The sequence below is a fragment of the Clarias gariepinus genome, chromosome 11 (genome assembly GCF_024256425.1).
Source record: "Clarias gariepinus isolate MV-2021 ecotype Netherlands chromosome 11, CGAR_prim_01v2, whole genome shotgun sequence".
NCBI lineage: Eukaryota > Metazoa > Chordata > Actinopteri > Siluriformes > Clariidae > Clarias > Clarias gariepinus.
The window spans coordinates 5,635,885-5,652,414 of NC_071110.1; the positions used below are offsets into that span (position 1 = coordinate 5,635,885).

At 41.6% G+C, this 16,530-nt stretch overlaps 1 protein-coding gene across 1 annotated transcript; it reads left to right on the forward strand.

Annotated features, from left to right (window-relative positions):
- The first annotated feature begins 397 nt into the window (after positions 1–397).
- Positions 398–5,814, forward strand: mmp13b (matrix metallopeptidase 13b). The gene is given in 11 exon segments (XM_053508049.1): positions 398–469; positions 471–605; positions 1,101–1,339; positions 1,428–1,576; positions 1,677–1,802; positions 2,408–2,563; positions 2,684–2,804; positions 2,895–3,028; positions 3,814–3,973; positions 4,099–4,223; positions 4,407–5,814. Coding segments are annotated over 11 exon segments (1,518 nt in total). The 3' UTR covers positions 4,508–5,814.
- Positions 5,815–16,530: the final 10,716 nt, after the last annotated feature.

Genomic DNA, 16,530 nt, shown 5'->3' on the forward strand with positions numbered 1-16,530 from the left:
CTAGTTAATTAACTGTTTCGTTATATCTTCTTTACAGAAAGATATCATATCAATGCTTATACACTGTATGTATTTTTAATACATCTTATGAGTCATTAATGTTCCTGTGTGTGCTGCTACTCAACTGAAACCCTAAGGCATTGCAGGTGCACCACTGTCAGAGCTGACTTTGTAGAAAATTAAGTAACGCCTTATGACTAATGAGATATAAATAAATAACATAACATAACATAACTTTCTTTTCTTAATACATATATAATGTACTAAACCTATGAACTCATTTTTAGGGAATATGAAATGTTGAGTGATGTAATTGTATCTTACTCTTCTTAAACATTTTTTAATAAACCACAGCATTGCTGCCGCCTGCACTTTTCACACTAGAGGGAAGTTTTGCATGAATCATGAGATGTTAGTGCCAGAGAGGTGGGAGAGCGCCCAGGTCAGTATAAAAGGCCTGTGTGTAAGTTGCAGTCACTCACACAGCGGCACACGGCGCAGAAAACATGGAGATTATAGCTGTAGCTATACTATTAGTGACTGTAGGACAGTCGTTCACGAAACCACTTCCAGCTGATGGGACAGAGAGATGGCTGTTAGGAGAGGTGAGGAAAAAACTTATTCACAATTTTTTTTTATTATCTAGTAAAAGGCAGAAATATGATTTTTTACTTTTTTTTGCAAAGATTTGACTCTTAGTGATGGAAAGACACCTTGTTTCATTATACCGTTTAAATCCCTTTTCAAATTTAATTTCTATACTTTCTTTAATTTCATTTGCAGCTGTATCTTAATTCTTTTTTTCTCTTTAACATGACATCTTCAAAGCAATTAATACAATTCATTCATTATTTAATATTTAATTATTTTCACTAATTCACATTAATAATATACAAATTATAAAATTAATTCAAAAATAAAAATGTAAATTATATAATCATATATTAACACAATTAATATAATGGTATCATGAATATCATTCATATTATAAACTAGGTATGTACGTACATGTAAGTTTTACAGGAGCCACTAATAAGAAACATGAAAGCTTGCTGTACAAAATAAGGTCCTTATTTAAGTTTCCTCTATTTGGTGTTTAGCGATACCTCAGACAGTACTATGGCCTGCAACCGGGTCTGATGGGAAATCTCAAACCTTCAGACTTGATGAGTGAGAAGATCCGCACCATGCAGTCATTCTTTAAGCTAAAGGTCACGGGGAAGCTGGATGACAACACACTGGACGTCATGAAGAAGGCCAGATGTGGTGTGCCAGATGTAGCAGAGTACAATCTCTTCCCCAGGAAGCTCAAATGGCAAAACACAATTGTGACTTTCAGGTTAGTCTTGTTTTTGGTATATTTGTAGTGTTGTCATGTTTTGTGTATAATATTTAATATATAATAACTTTTATCAATAACCACACAGGATAACAAACTACACTCCTGACCTGGAGAAAGAGGACGTTGACAAAGCCATTCATAATGCCCTAAAGGTCTGGAGTGATGTGACTCCTCTAAAGTTCAAGAGGCTGCATGAAGGAGTCGCAGACATCATGATCAGCTTTGGGAAACTAGGTAGACACACCTCACAGGGATTTAGTCCCACTACAGAAAAACTAGAACATTATTACTAGACCTCTTTTCATTTGTCATCTTGATGTTATTTTAATGACAGAACACGGAGATCACAACCCATTCGACGGCCCTAACGGACTCCTTGCCCACGCGTACCCACCAGGGATGGGCCTCGGCGGAGACACACACTTTGATGAGGATGAAACGTGGACTAAAGACTCAGACGGTAACTCTTAAAGTACTGTAATGATAAAAAAAAAAAAATCACTGCCTTTTAAAATTCACAAACATTCAATGCCACTCAGTTCTCATTTTTGATTGGTCAATCAGTGTTGATTAATTTTATACGCCATTAACTCTGGCTGAAAAGCAAATTAAGATTCTACGTATATTAAGGCAGTTATTCTAATATACCACAGTTTCTATTATAATAGCTCATTTACGTGGATAGCCATGTGGTAAAGATAAAGGTAAACTTTTGAACAGTGCAGCTTTAGAAGCCTTTGATTTTAAGAATGTTTGATCTGGTTGCTGTAACAATAATTATAGTAATAACTTGATTGGTTAAGCGGCACTCAAATATGTATCCCAACTGTAATTTTTTCATACAGTATATCTGGCAAAGCTGTATGGGTAATGCGAAAGGTGCGCTATGTATCATACTGAAATATTTGGTCTACACTATTAGGTACTACTGTACTATAATTTGTCATATGGTGGTGCAGTGTATATTGTAGCAGTAAAGGAACCTCGATTTAATAGTATATTAAGCATGTTGTAAGATGCATTTACATGCTAAGCATTAATGAGTTCGTCTGATCTCTCTTGTAGCGTATAACCTGTTCTTAGTTGCGGCTCATGAATTCGGCCACGCTCTCGGCATGGCTCATTCTAACGATCCTGGCTCTCTGATGTACCCCGTGTATGCGTACACCCCTGGGTTTCCTCTGTCTGAAGATGACATCAAAGGCATACAAGAACTCTATGGTAAATATGGGAGGCTGGTGGCTACGATACATCTTTTTAGAAGAATATACAACATACTGTACAACATTTTATTAAGTTTCGATGCCAATCCATTTTCTTATGATTCTGGCTTGTTCTCAGGTACCAACCCAGATGGAGGGAAAATCAAACCCAAACCTGAAGCTCCAGAGAAATGCGACCCTGAGTTAAGCATCGATGCCGTGACAGAGCTCCGTGGAGAGATGCTCGTTTTCAAAGACAGGTGCATTTCATCACAAACAATAAATACAACTTAATCACTGCATCGATAGTTTTTACTGTAAATGTGAATGTGTTTTGCTCCATTTGGCAGATATTTCTGGCGTGTGCACCCACAGTTCACCGAACCTCAACTCGGGCTCATTCAATCCACATGGCCTCAACTCCCGAAGAAAATAAACGCAGCTTATGAGAACCCAGAAAAAGACATTGTCATCATATTCAGCGGTATTTTCACATTATCTTTAATTATAATTATTTAAGCTATAGTTACCACTTTAGCTATTTTCACTCTTAAAAAAAGCACACATGAAAAAAGTGCACACTGTAAGGAATTTGCGTAGCACCATGAACTGAGCAAGACAGCTATCTAAACCATGGCACTAGATAGCAATAGTGCTGCAAAGTTAGCAAATGTTACACAAAAAAATATACATAGTATAATTAAAAATAAATATAACAAGCTAGCTAACATTATGCTGGATATAACATGCTAGCTAACATTTATCTAACTGTAATCCTGAAAGGCGGGAAAAAAGTAAGCTAGTGATTATTAGGCTAACAAGTTTGCACCCAGGCTTGCTAGAAAGCTAGCTAACATTAGGCTGTGCTTTCTAATCACCATTATGCTGATATTATGCTAATCAAATACCATTCACCAGCAAGCTAGAATACATTAAGCTAATTATGAAATTCAGATAATTAGCCAGTCTCACTAGCAAGCTATCTAGTGAAGCGTTAGCCATTACACTGAGCTAACCAGGATCCATGTTTAATAGCCAGCAGGATGACTTTATGCTTACTATTATACTAAGTAGAATATTAGCAACTAAATAATGTTAGCCAATGTGTGGCAAACTATCATGTAAATGAGAACAAACACTATATACCTATACTACTACTACAGGGCTTCATAGATGGATGGATGGATGGATGGATGGATTAGTACTTATTAATATTACACATAATTATTAATATTATTCCTTAAATCACATTTATTGTCATTTTTTAAGGTATCAGAATGTGGGCTCTGAACGGTTACACCCTGGTGCCAGGCTACCCAAAATACATCCACAGACTGGGACTCCCCAAATCCATCCGCAAAATAGACGCTGCGGTGTACATTTCTGACACGGGCAAGACTCTGCTCTTCACTGATGAGGAGTACTGGAGGTGAGCTCAGCTGAGATTATTTCTTATCTTAAATTTAGTTTCCAGCACAACAAGGTGATATGACTGTAAACTGTACTTTTGTGTTCGTGGAATCTGCAGCTCAACACGTTTGATTTCATTCACAGTTATAATGAAGAGACCGGCACGATGGATCAGGGCTACCCCAGATCCATAAAGGACGACTTTCCTGGGATGCGAGAGAATGACGGGGACGAGGTGGACGAGGTGGATGCTGCCACCTACAGAAATGGTAAGAGTGGCGTTTGTCATGCTGTACGTAGCTCATGTTCGGTGTTGTGTAAGGCATAACAGGGATGTGCTGATGTAGAAAAATAATTAATAAACAGGGAAATGAAAGGGAAGTACCTTACACAATGTCAATGTTATATGTAATAATGATCTAATTTAATTTATTGTGTTTCATTTTAAACAGGATACCTGTACTTGTACCACGAGAACCTGCAGTATGAGTACAGTTACAATAGACGGAAGGTCGTCCGCATCTTGAGAGCCAACGACCTGCTGCACTGCTAAGCTCTTATAGTGCACAGGTCTCACAAAACATTTATTACTTTATTACGTAATTTTATGTGATGTTTAATTTTTTTATTAATGAATTTGTAACTACTGAGCTGGTTCAGTAAAAAAAGAAAGTGACAATTCTGATTATTTATGTATGTATTTATAGTTTGGGGAAATTGTATGCAAGGGCAGTGTTCATAAGACTACAGAAAAAAGGCTACTGTATATAATCCTTTTATTATAAGCATCAGGTGTTTTTACTTTGTCTGTTATGTCCATTTGACATAATAGTTGACAAAAGTGTTAGTTGACCTAGGTTTACATAGGTCTTTTTCCCAATAAGGAGATTATTCCAATAGGCATGGTCTCATAATGACCTGTGTCAGTTTAGATGTCACGTTATGTCAACATGTCATCTTAATTGACAAAAGAAGAATAAGAATAGTTCTCCAAGCTTCCTGGAGGCACATTTTGTCTTCTTTTAACTACAATTTTTTTAATATTTAAATTTGTACTAAATGTACGATTTAGCTCAGTGGGACTGCTGGAGTTTTATATGAGCCTTAGCTGAACATGGAATGCATTTTTGCACGAAACGAGGGTTGTAAAATTTGGCCTGATTACTTACATAGTACTCGCATTCCAAGTGACAAATTTATAACAATCCAGACAGACTGTAATGTACTTATATTCACAGCAATGTTGATTTAAAAGACGGACTTAAAATAAACAGAACTATCCCTTTACAGCATGAACAAGTGAGAATCAGGTGCATATGATGACAGACCGTCAGGCTAGTGATTAGTATATTGCTGATGCTGAATGCTGATTGGTTGGAACAGATAAGAGGTGGAAATGAGGTTGCTGCTGAGGTTATTACATAAACAACCATTAAAAAAATTTTTATTTTTTTATTTTAAAATGACATGTTATTACCAAAAGTGAGCCTAGTGTGGCAGGGCACACATTAACTTTTACACTTGAAATAATGATGCTTGTCAGCTTATGTCACATTTTCATAACAGTAACATAACACAACTTTGGCGAAAATCAGTTAGAAGACATCAGTTAGCTCAGCTGTTTTAACCTGACATCAAAACAAAACATTGTAAGCTTTAAAACTGACTTTATGTTTTATGCATATGGATTCATGAATCTGGACTCATGTTTAATAATTAGAATTGTGAAATGTCTTTTCTTTAAATCTGATATGGATGTGATAATAAAATTAAGCCTTCTGCGTTGACTCGCAGACATTGAATATTTAACGTATTATTTATTAGTACATTATCCTGGTTGAAAAGTCAAATAAATTCTTACATACATAATTTTGTCTCTGTGGATTATTTTTCTCAGTTGTCATGTATTTGTATTTATATTTAGTTACTTGATAAATCCTTTAATCAAAAGTTCAATCAACTCAAAAAGGACAAAGTATAGTAACAGTACAGTATGAGTTAAATATGCAGTGATAGCAAAATGAGCCAACACACCAAGTTAGATAACATAATAAAAAACATGTGAAATCTGTAAGAAATTAATAACTGAAGGGTGTATTTTTCTAGGAAAATAATCAGTGACAAGATGGTGTGATAAACTGGAGTTACTGTTATCACTGTTTTCCTAAAACAGTTTGTGTACACTGTTTTATATCTGTTATAACACTTTTTATAAGGTTATAGTTTTATACTTTTTAATGGGTTGTTATATATAGTGTAGGTTATAGTTTTATAAGCAAGACCAAAAACACACTATGTCATGTTACTGTACATGTTACCTCGGTCATGTGACACTCACTGACACTGGAGACTCCTTCCAGTAAAAGGTAAATGCACATCTCCTGGTAGAAAACTAACATATCTAAATAATTCCATGTTTTAAAAAGTGTTTATTATAATGAGCTTGGGATGATGTAAAGCGTCAGTCATACAAGCATACAGTACATGATTTACTGTTACCATAAAATAGAAACTGATTATACGAGGGCCATTCAAGTGTGCTTGTATGAATGTTAGAATGGGTGGATTATTGAAAACCGTTGAACAGTGATGAATTCTCAGATCAGATGGTGCAGATTTATTTTGTTTTTAATAATCCACTCATATTAGCATTTATTCGAGGGACCTGAAGCCTCGTATAACCAGGCAGCACTTTTTCTGAATCGAACTGATGATTTTGTCATACGTATTCATGTGACTGATCATCTTGATTTAACATTTTAAAACAGGAATCTGTTGGTTTCTTGTTTTGAAGTTGTATTTGCTAGTGTGAGTCTACAGTGATTACTTTTTTGAATTCCAGAAACTGCCCTAAACTTAAATTCCAAACCTCACTTGGCAGCTCCATTTTACTTACGTAAAAGCTACCACATGCTCAGCCAATACACAACATTAACAGGATCTGGAAACTCATAGACCAGAGTACTTTTACATGAATCATAAGATGTTAGTACCTAAGAGGTTTGAGAGCACTCAGGTTTAGTATAAAAGCACTGTGTTTTAGTTGCAGCCGCTCACACAGCGGCACATGGCACAATAAACATGAAGATTACTAATAGTGACTGTAGAGCAGTCGTTCACGAAACCTCTTCCTGCAGATGAGACGGAGAGATGGATGGTAGAAGAGGAGAAGACCAGATGTGGTGTGCCAGAAGTAGCAGAGTACAATCTCTTCCCCATGAAGCTGAAATTGAAAAACACAATTGTAACATTTAAGTTAGTTTTGTTTTTGGAATATTTGTTTTGTTGTCCTGTTTTGTATATTTTTTAATTCAACTATTGTCAATTATCATACAGGATAACAAACTACACTTCTGATCTGGAGAAGAAGGACGTTGATGGAGCCATTTATAATCCTCTGAAGGTCTGGAGTGATGTGACTCCTCTAAAGTTCAAGAGGCTGCATGAAGGAGACATCATGATCAGCTTCGGAAGACTGTCCCGCTACAGAACATTATTACTAGACCTCTCTTCATTTGTCATCTTGATGTTATTGTAACAACAGAAGACGAAGATCACAACCCATTCGACAGCCCTAACGGACTCCTCACCTATCCCATGCGTACCCACCAGGAACAGGCATCGGTGGAGACACGCACTTTGACGATATATATATATATATATATATATATATATATATATATATATATATATATATATATATAAAACCATTAGCTCTGGCTGAACGGCAAAGTAAAGTTGCTGGCCGAAAGGCATATTTATTCAGTTATTCTAATATGCTGTTGTTGTTTTTTGTCAATCCATTACAGGGCACACATAGACGCACAACAGGCAATTTGGAAACACCAATTAACCTAATCTGGAGGAAACCAGAGCATGGAAGAAAATCCACCATGTGTGGGGCGAACATCCAAACTCCAAACACATACACACACACACACACACAGCCCCGAGGCAGAAATGAAACCCTTGACCCTGAAATGCAAGGCTGCAGTCCTAACCACTACACCACCATACCCCCTTTTGAGAAAGATTTGGCAATCTTCTTATAAGTGGACGTCCCAACATTCCCGACCAACAGTAGGTGTAAGGGCTATGAACTGCCTCCAGGTATAAATGAGTGTGTAAATATGTGTACATGGTGCACTGCGATGGACTGGTGTGTTATTTCATTATTTTCATTATTACATACCCATGTTAGCTAGAAAGCTAGCTAACATTAAGCTGTTTCTACTAGCAAGCTAGTCACCTTTATGCTAACTGCTTTACAAACAAAACTAATTTGCCAGCAAGCTAGCTAACATTTAGCAAATTATTATAAAACTCAAATAATTAGCCAGCTTCCTTAGCAAGCTGCCTAGCAAAGAAGTGATCTTTTTTTTTTTGCAAGCACTATATAACATTGGTGAAGATTGCTTTAGAATTAAAATGGTTAGCCAAAATGTATTTGTAACCTAGTTAACAAAACTGTACTTTCTTAGTGTTATCCTTCAAGGTCTACTGTACAACTATCCTCTGTCTTATAGCCATTGATGTACATGCAGAACACCAGGGCCCTTATTTTTAGAATTTCACTTCGAGCTGTTCTGACAAGTTGGCAGCTCTGATATTAATATCCTTCTTAAAATCATATTTATTGTATATTTATTATGGCTACCCCGGGTCCATAAAGGCCGACTTTCCTGGGATGCGAGACAGAAACGGGGACGAGGTGAACAAGGTGGATAATGCCACATACAGAAATGGTAAGAGTGATGTTTTGATATTATACATAGTTCATGTTAGGTGTTGTGTTGGGTATAGGATATTAAAGAAGCACACATCAAAGGGCTGTTATAAGATAATAATTAATAAATGGGGAAATAAAAGAAGTTATGTGCACAATATGAATATTATATTTAAAAATAATAAAATTTAATTATCTGTGCTTTATGTAAAACAGGATACGTGTACTTGTACCACTTGTACCTGCAGTATGAGTACAACAATAGACGTAAAGTCGTCCGCATCAAGAGAGCCAACAATCAGCTGCACTTCTTAATTTTTGTATTATTTTGTGGCCAAGAAAATTTCACTATAATAAAAAGGCTTTCTGTATATCACATATGTGATTGTTTAAATTGGACATATTAAAATAAATGCCTATTAATTAAACTTTTAATTTTGCCTTAAATTTACACTAGTATTTTACAAATAGAAATTAGCACTATACCCCTTGATACCTCAAGCTGTAGCCCCCTTTCTTGTAGCCCCCCTTTTCAAGCTGTAGCCCCTTTCATGTGCATGGTGGCTCTTGATGACCATGCAGACTTCAGCCTCATTCAACTTCTTGTGAATCTCTTGGAATAGCTTGAATGGCTTAAAATAGTCACTTTACATACAATGAATCTAAAATATGGTAAAGCTTCACTTTTTAAATTAAATTATAAAAGAAATAATTTTTTTTTTTTTTTTTTTTTACATTTTTTCAAGATTTTGGATCATCTATAGTTAAAAAATAGATATACACTCACCTTAAGGATTATTAGGAACACCATACTAATACGGTGTTTGACCCCCTTTCGCCTTCAGAACTGCCTTAGTTCTATGTGGCATTGATTCAACAAGGTGCTGAAAGCATTCTTTAGAAATGTTGGCCCATATTGATAGGATAGCATCTTGCAGTTGATGGAGATTTGTGGGATGCACATTTAGGGCACGCTCAAGATGCTCTATTGGATTGAGATCTGGTGACTGTGGGGGGCATTTTAGTACAGTGAACTCATATTGTCATGTTCAAGAAACCAATTTGAAATGATTCGAGCTTTGTGACATGGTGCATTATCCTGCTGGAAGTAGCCATCAGAGGATGAGTACATGGTGGTCATAAAGGGATGGACATGGTCAGAAACAAAGCTCAGGTAGACCGTGGCATTTAAACTATGCCCAATTGGCACTAAGGGGCCTAAAGTTTGCCAAGAAAACATCCCCCACACCATTACACCACCACCACCAGCCTGCACAGTGGTAACAAGGCATGATGGAGCTATGTTCTCATTTAGTTTACGCCAAAATCTGACTCTACCATTTGATGTATAATCTCCTGCTACATTAATGCACTTATCCCAGCATTTCACTAGTGCTTAGACACAATCAAGGTAGAAAAATTTCTCGGTATGGCAAAGCCATGATCAGTGTGCCTGATTCATGTCTGAAACGTTGAACATCTTTATTGGCCCAAACATAGAAGCACTTTTTTTTTAATCTAATTTAGGATTTTGTCATTCATACTGTACTCAGGTGGCTCATCATCTTGATTCTGTCACGGTACGCCGGGTAATGCCCGCTTCTCGGGACAAGTCCTGATCTCCCGCAACTCCCTTCCACACTCCATTCCGCGGCTTCCATTTTGCCGCCTGAGTTACTCATGCTGGCGCACACCTGCGCCTCATCACCACCACTCTATATAACTCTCCCTCAAGCAGCGAACCCTTGCCGAATTATTGCGTGCCAATGCTCTATTGTCTCGTGCCTTTTTGTCAAGTATATCTGCCTGTTTTCACGTTGTTGATTCTCTTTTCTGCTCCCCAGGATTACGCTCTTGCCTCTCGGATTAAACTCGTTCGCTACGCTGACTGCTCTACCGGCTTTGATTCTCTGCTTTCACTTTCGACTACGGCTTGTCTCGATCCCCCTGGATCATTCTAGTTTGGACTACAGGTGTGTGCTGTCCTTATTCAGTTGTTGGTCAGTGCCTCTGCTCTCTACCCTGACTCCTTTTGGCTGCTCTTATTTAGTGAGTCTAAGACGGCAAGCGCTCTGCCCTTTGATCTTTCACTGTTGCTCTCTCGCCCGTGTTGTATGGGCTCTGGATCTCACATCTTCTAGACCTCTGCCTTCAGCCACTTCTAACCTCCCCTGCTGCCCATTCCTAGTGGCATTTTGAGTGAACCACATATTTTGCCTAACTTTCCTCTGTATCTACTTTCAGCATAATCTCATCTGCTATAGCTCTGCCCACAGCCACTTCCAACCTGCCCTGCTGCCTACTCCTGACCGCCTCTAGAGTAAACTATATATATATATATATATATATATATATATATATATTCAATATAAAAGAACTACATTATACATAGCTATATCTATATCTATTTATCTATCTATATATATCTATATATATCTATATCTATCTCTATATATATATATACTGCCTAATGTTCCCTTTATCTGCTTCTAGCGTATTTTCCAATTAAATACTTTTTTTCCATTTGATCTGTTGTGTCTGCTTGTGGGTCCTTTTAGCCTGCTGACGCAGGTCGGCGTGTGACAGAATAATTCGGCCAAGCATGGACCCAGCAGCGTTAGGACAACTTAGGACCGCCGTAGAGGCACAGGGCTCCCTCCTCGGTACACACCAGGGGGAGATTCAGCAGGTTAATCAGAATCTAAGGTCTATGGCGGACACCCTCAGTGCACTCACCTCTCGTATCGAACAACTGCAGACTCCATCTCCCTTAGTTCCAGCTCCACTCCCTCTTCCCCGGGAACCTCGCCTGCCCCCTCCTCAGTCATACAATGGAGAACCTGGCACCTGCCGATCTTTCCTCTCGCAATGTTCTCTTTCTCTAGAGTTACAGGCTTCAACATTTCCCACAGAACGCTCTAAAATAGCTTATATTATTACCCTCCTCTCGGGAAAGGCACGTGAGTGGGGAACAGCGCTGTGGGATGCCGATGACCCATGCTGCACCAACTACAATGCGTTTACCAATGAAATGAGGAGGGTCTTTGACCGTTCCCTTTCAGGCCGGGAGGCAGCTGGGCAGATGCTAAGACTCCGTCAGGGAACACGATCAGCCTATGATTATGCCATCGAGTTTCGCACCCTGGCGGCCTCCTGTGGATGGAATGAGTGTGCCATGTTTGATGTTTTTTTTCATGGACTAAGCGAAACCGTCAAGGATGAGCTGGTCTCTCAAGAGCTCCCCTCTGGCCTAAACGAGCTCATGGATTTAGCGGGGCGCGTCGATGCACGTCTCCGGCTCAGGCGCAAAGAACGCACACCACCCCTGGTAAGGACCAGACCAATGTCCCCCCCACAAACTGCTGATTCACCTGACCAGCCTATGCAGGTGGACCGAGCCCGAATTTCTCCCGAGGAACGCCAACGTCGGCGGGATAAACAGGCCTGCTTCTACTGTGGACAAACAGGTCATTTCCGCCTCCAATGCCCGGTAAAAGGAGGGGGCCCACATTGAAACTGGGAGCCTTGGAGGGCCCTTCTCACACAAACCTCCCAAGCCAACGCCCCTTACTACCGGTTATGATCATCTGGAGTAACAAGGCTCAACCACTAAAAGCCCTCATTGACTCTGGATCAGACCAGGACTTGATCTGTGCTGCAACAGCCAGGAAATTGAACATCCCTTCTTTACCCCTAGATAACCCCCTATCTGTCCAGGCCCTCAACGGAAGTTTCCTTCCATCAATCACTCACCGTACACCTCCAGTCACTCTTAGAATCTCTGGCAATCACGTTGAAACCATCTCTTTCCTTATTATGGAGGATTCTCATGCCCCTGTCGTCCTTGGCACCCCATGGCTAATTAGACATAACCCCAACATTGACTGGGCCAAGAGCACTATCCTTGATTGGAGTCCTGCCTGTCTCTCCTCGTGCCTTCATGCTGCTAGAACCCACTCGTCGCTCTCTGCCACTGAAGAGGTTATTGAGCCCTCTGACCTATCCAATGTCCCACCTGAATACAGCGACCTCCAACAGGTGTTCAGTAAGGCACGTGCTCTTTCTCTACCACCGCACAGACCCTACGATTGCTCCATTGATCTCCTTCCAGGATCTACCCCCCCTAAGGGACGTCTGTACTCCCTATCGGCTCCAGAGAGGGAAGCCATGAACAAATACATCACCGAATCACTGGCGGCAGGAATTATCCGACCCTCCTCCTCGCCCGCAGGAGCCGGCTTCTTTTTTGTGGATAAGAAGGACAAGTCCCTTCGCCCCTGCATTGACTATCGTGAGCTTAATGCCATTACCATCAAGAACCGTTATCCCCTTCCTCTCATGTCTACTGCTTTCGAGCTCTTGCAAGGGGCGTGTGTTTTCACAAAGTTGGACTTACGAAATGCATATCATCTGGTAAGGATAAAGGAGGGGGACGAGTGGAAGACCGCCTTTAACACACCAACAGGCCACTACGAGTACCTAGTAGTTCCTTTCGGACTAACTAATGCCCCTGCCGTTTTCCAGGCCCTCGTTAATGATGTCCTGAGAGACTTTTTGAACATCTCTGTCTTTGTTTATCTAGACGATATCCTGGTTTTCTCTCGTTCCTTGGAAGAGCATAAGCGGCACGTCCGACAGGTCCTGCAAAGACTCCTGGAGAACAAACTGTACGTAAAAGCAGAGAAATGTGAATTTCACCGCAGCTCTGTGGCCTTTCTTGGGTTCATTATTGCTCCCTCTAGCCTACAGATGGAGCCGTCCAAGCTAACGGCCGTCACAAACTGGCCGACCCCCAATTCAAGGCGAGACCTCCAAAGATTCCTCGGGTTTGCCAACTTTTACAGGCGTTTCATCAGGAATTATAGTTCAGTGGCAGCTCCCCTCACAGCACTAACCTCCACAAGAGTCCCCTTCCGTTGGAACAAACAGGCCGAGAATGCATTCTCTGACCTCAAGCACCGATTCACTTCTGCGCCCATTCTAACAATCCCAGATCCTTCCCTTCAGTTTGTGGTGGAGGTAGATGCCTCCGAGTCCGGAGTTGGGGCTATCTTATCACAACGATCACCCAAGGACAAAAAGCTACACCCCTGCTCGTACTTCTCCCGCCGTCTCACCTCAGCAGAAAGAAATTATGACATAGGAGATCGAGAACTGTTGGCAGTAAAGCTTGCTCTAGAGGAGTGGAGACATTGGCTGGAAGGTACTGCTACCCCATTTTTAGTCTGGACTGACCACAAGAACTTAGAGTACCTCAAATCAGCCAAGAGGCTCAACGCCCGCCAGGCAAGGTGGAGCTTATTCTTTTCACGCTTTAATTTCATGCTCTCGTACCGCCCTGGCTCCAAAAATGCCAAACCTGACGCCCTGTCTCGACAGTTCTCCACACCTCAACAACCAACAACGAGTGAGTCTATCCTGCCCTCCCGCTGCCTAGTAGCAGCCGCACTTCTGAATGTCGAGAGGCAGGTTAAGAAGGCACTTAATCAGGAACCAGGCCCTAGCAACGTTCCCCCCGATTGTCTCTTCGTCCCGGCCTCTGTGCGAACTCAAGTGTTAAAATGGGGACATAGCTCTCGGGTTGCCTGCCACCCGGGGGGGGCCCGCACCCTATACCTACTCCAGCAACGATTCTGGTGGCCCTCTATGAAGGATGACGTCCTGAGATTTGTGGCAGCCTGTGACACCTGTGCTAGGAGTAAGTCAATCAATAAACCCCCTACCGGCCTCTTGAGACCCCTCCCTGTTCCACGTCGGCCTTGGTCACATATCGCCCTGGACTTTGTTACTGGTCTCCCCAACTCTGATGGCAACACTTGCATCCTGACTGTGGTGGATCGCTTCTCAAAGTCTGCTCATTTTATTCCCTTGCCTAAACTTCCGTCAGCCAAGGAAACGGCGGAACTAATGATTCTCCACGTTTTCCGTCTGCATGGCCTCCCAACTGACATTGTCTCTGACCGTGGGCCCCAATTCTCGGCTGAGTTCTGGAGGGACTTCTGCAAATCAATTGGAGCGACACCCAGCCTATCTTCTGGCTATCACCCCCAGTCGAACGGGCAGACAGAGAGACTCAACCAGGAATTGGAGAAAGCCCTGAGGTGCATGGTGTCTCGTGATCCGACTACATGGAGCAAGGCGCTTCCCTGGATAGAGTATGCGCACAATTCATTACCGACCTCCTCCACAGGTCTCTCCCCCTTCCAGTGCTGCTTTGGCTATCAGCCACCCCTGTTCCCAGCACAAGAAAGAAAGGTGATGGTACCCTCAACCAGTTCTTTTGTACGCCGCTGCAAGAAGATTTGGTCCCAGGCCAGAACTCGTCTCCTACACACCGTTAGCACCTTTAAGAGGCAAGCGGACCGAGGCCGCACAACAGCCCCCAGATACCGAGTAGGTCAGAGAGTGATGCTGTCCACCCGAAATATCCCCATTAAGACAACCTCCAGCAAACTGTCACCCAGATTCATCGGACCATTCACAATCACCAAGGTAATCAATCCTGTCTCCGTCAGGCTTTCCCTACCACTCACTATGCGCCGCATCAACCCGACCTTTCATGTCTCACAACTCAGACGACTAGTACACAGTTCGTTAAACCCACCCCCCCATCCTCCTCCTCCTCCTCGACTCATTGACGGGGGTGAAGTTTTCACAGTGCGTAAACTACTAAAGGTTCGACGCCGAGGGCGTGGCCTACAGTACCTTGTCGATTGGGAGGGATACGGCCCAGAGGAGAGAAGTTGGGTTCCCGCCAGGTTCATTGTCGACCCAACCCTAATTTCAGACTTCCACCGGCAACACCCAAAAGCACCAGCTAGGACGCCCAGTGTCGCCCATAGGGGGGGGGGTACTGTCACGGTACGCCGGGTAATGCCCGCTTCTCGGGACAAGTCCTGATCTCCCGCAACTCCCTTCCACACTCCATTCCGCGGCTTCCATTTTGCCGCCTGAGTTACTCATGCTGGCGCACACCTGCGCCTCATCACCACCACTCTATATAACTCTCCCTCAAGCAGCGAACCCTTGCCGAATTATTGCGTGCCAATGCTCTATTGTCTCGTGCCTTTTTGTCAAGTATATCTGCCTGTTTTCACGTTGTTGATTCTCTTTTCTGCTCCCCAGGATTACGCTCTTGCCTCTCGGATTAAACTCGTTCGCTACGCTGACTGCTCTACCGGCTTTGATTCTCTGCTTTCACTTTCGACTACGGCTTGTCTCGATCCCCCTGGATCATTCTAGTTTGGACTACAGGTGTGTGCTGTCCTTATTCAGTTGTTGGTCAGTGCCTCTGCTCTCTACCCTGACTCCTTTTGGCTGCTCTTATTTAGTGAGTCTAAGACGGCAAGCGCTCTGCCCTTTGATCTTTCACTGTTGCTCTCTCGCCCGTGTTGTATGGGCTCTGGATCTCACATCTTCTAGACCTCTGCCTTCAGCCACTTCTAACCTCCCCTGCTGCCCATTCCTAGTGGCATTTTGAGTGAACCACATATTTTGCCTAACTTTCCTCTGTATCTACTTTCAGCATAATCTCATCTGCTATAGCTCTGCCCACAGCCACTTCCAACCTGCCCTGCTGCCTACTCCTGACCGCCTCTAGAGTAAACTATATATATATATATATATTCAATATAAAAGAACTACATTATACATAGCTATATCTATATCTATTTATCTATCTATATATATCTATATATATCTATATCTATCTCTATATATATATATACTGCCTAATGTTCCCTTTATCTGCTTCTAGCGTATTTTCCAATTAAATACTTTTTTTCCATTTGATCTGTTGTGTCTGCTTGTGGGTCCTTTTAGCCTGCTGACGCAGGTCGGCGTGTGACAGA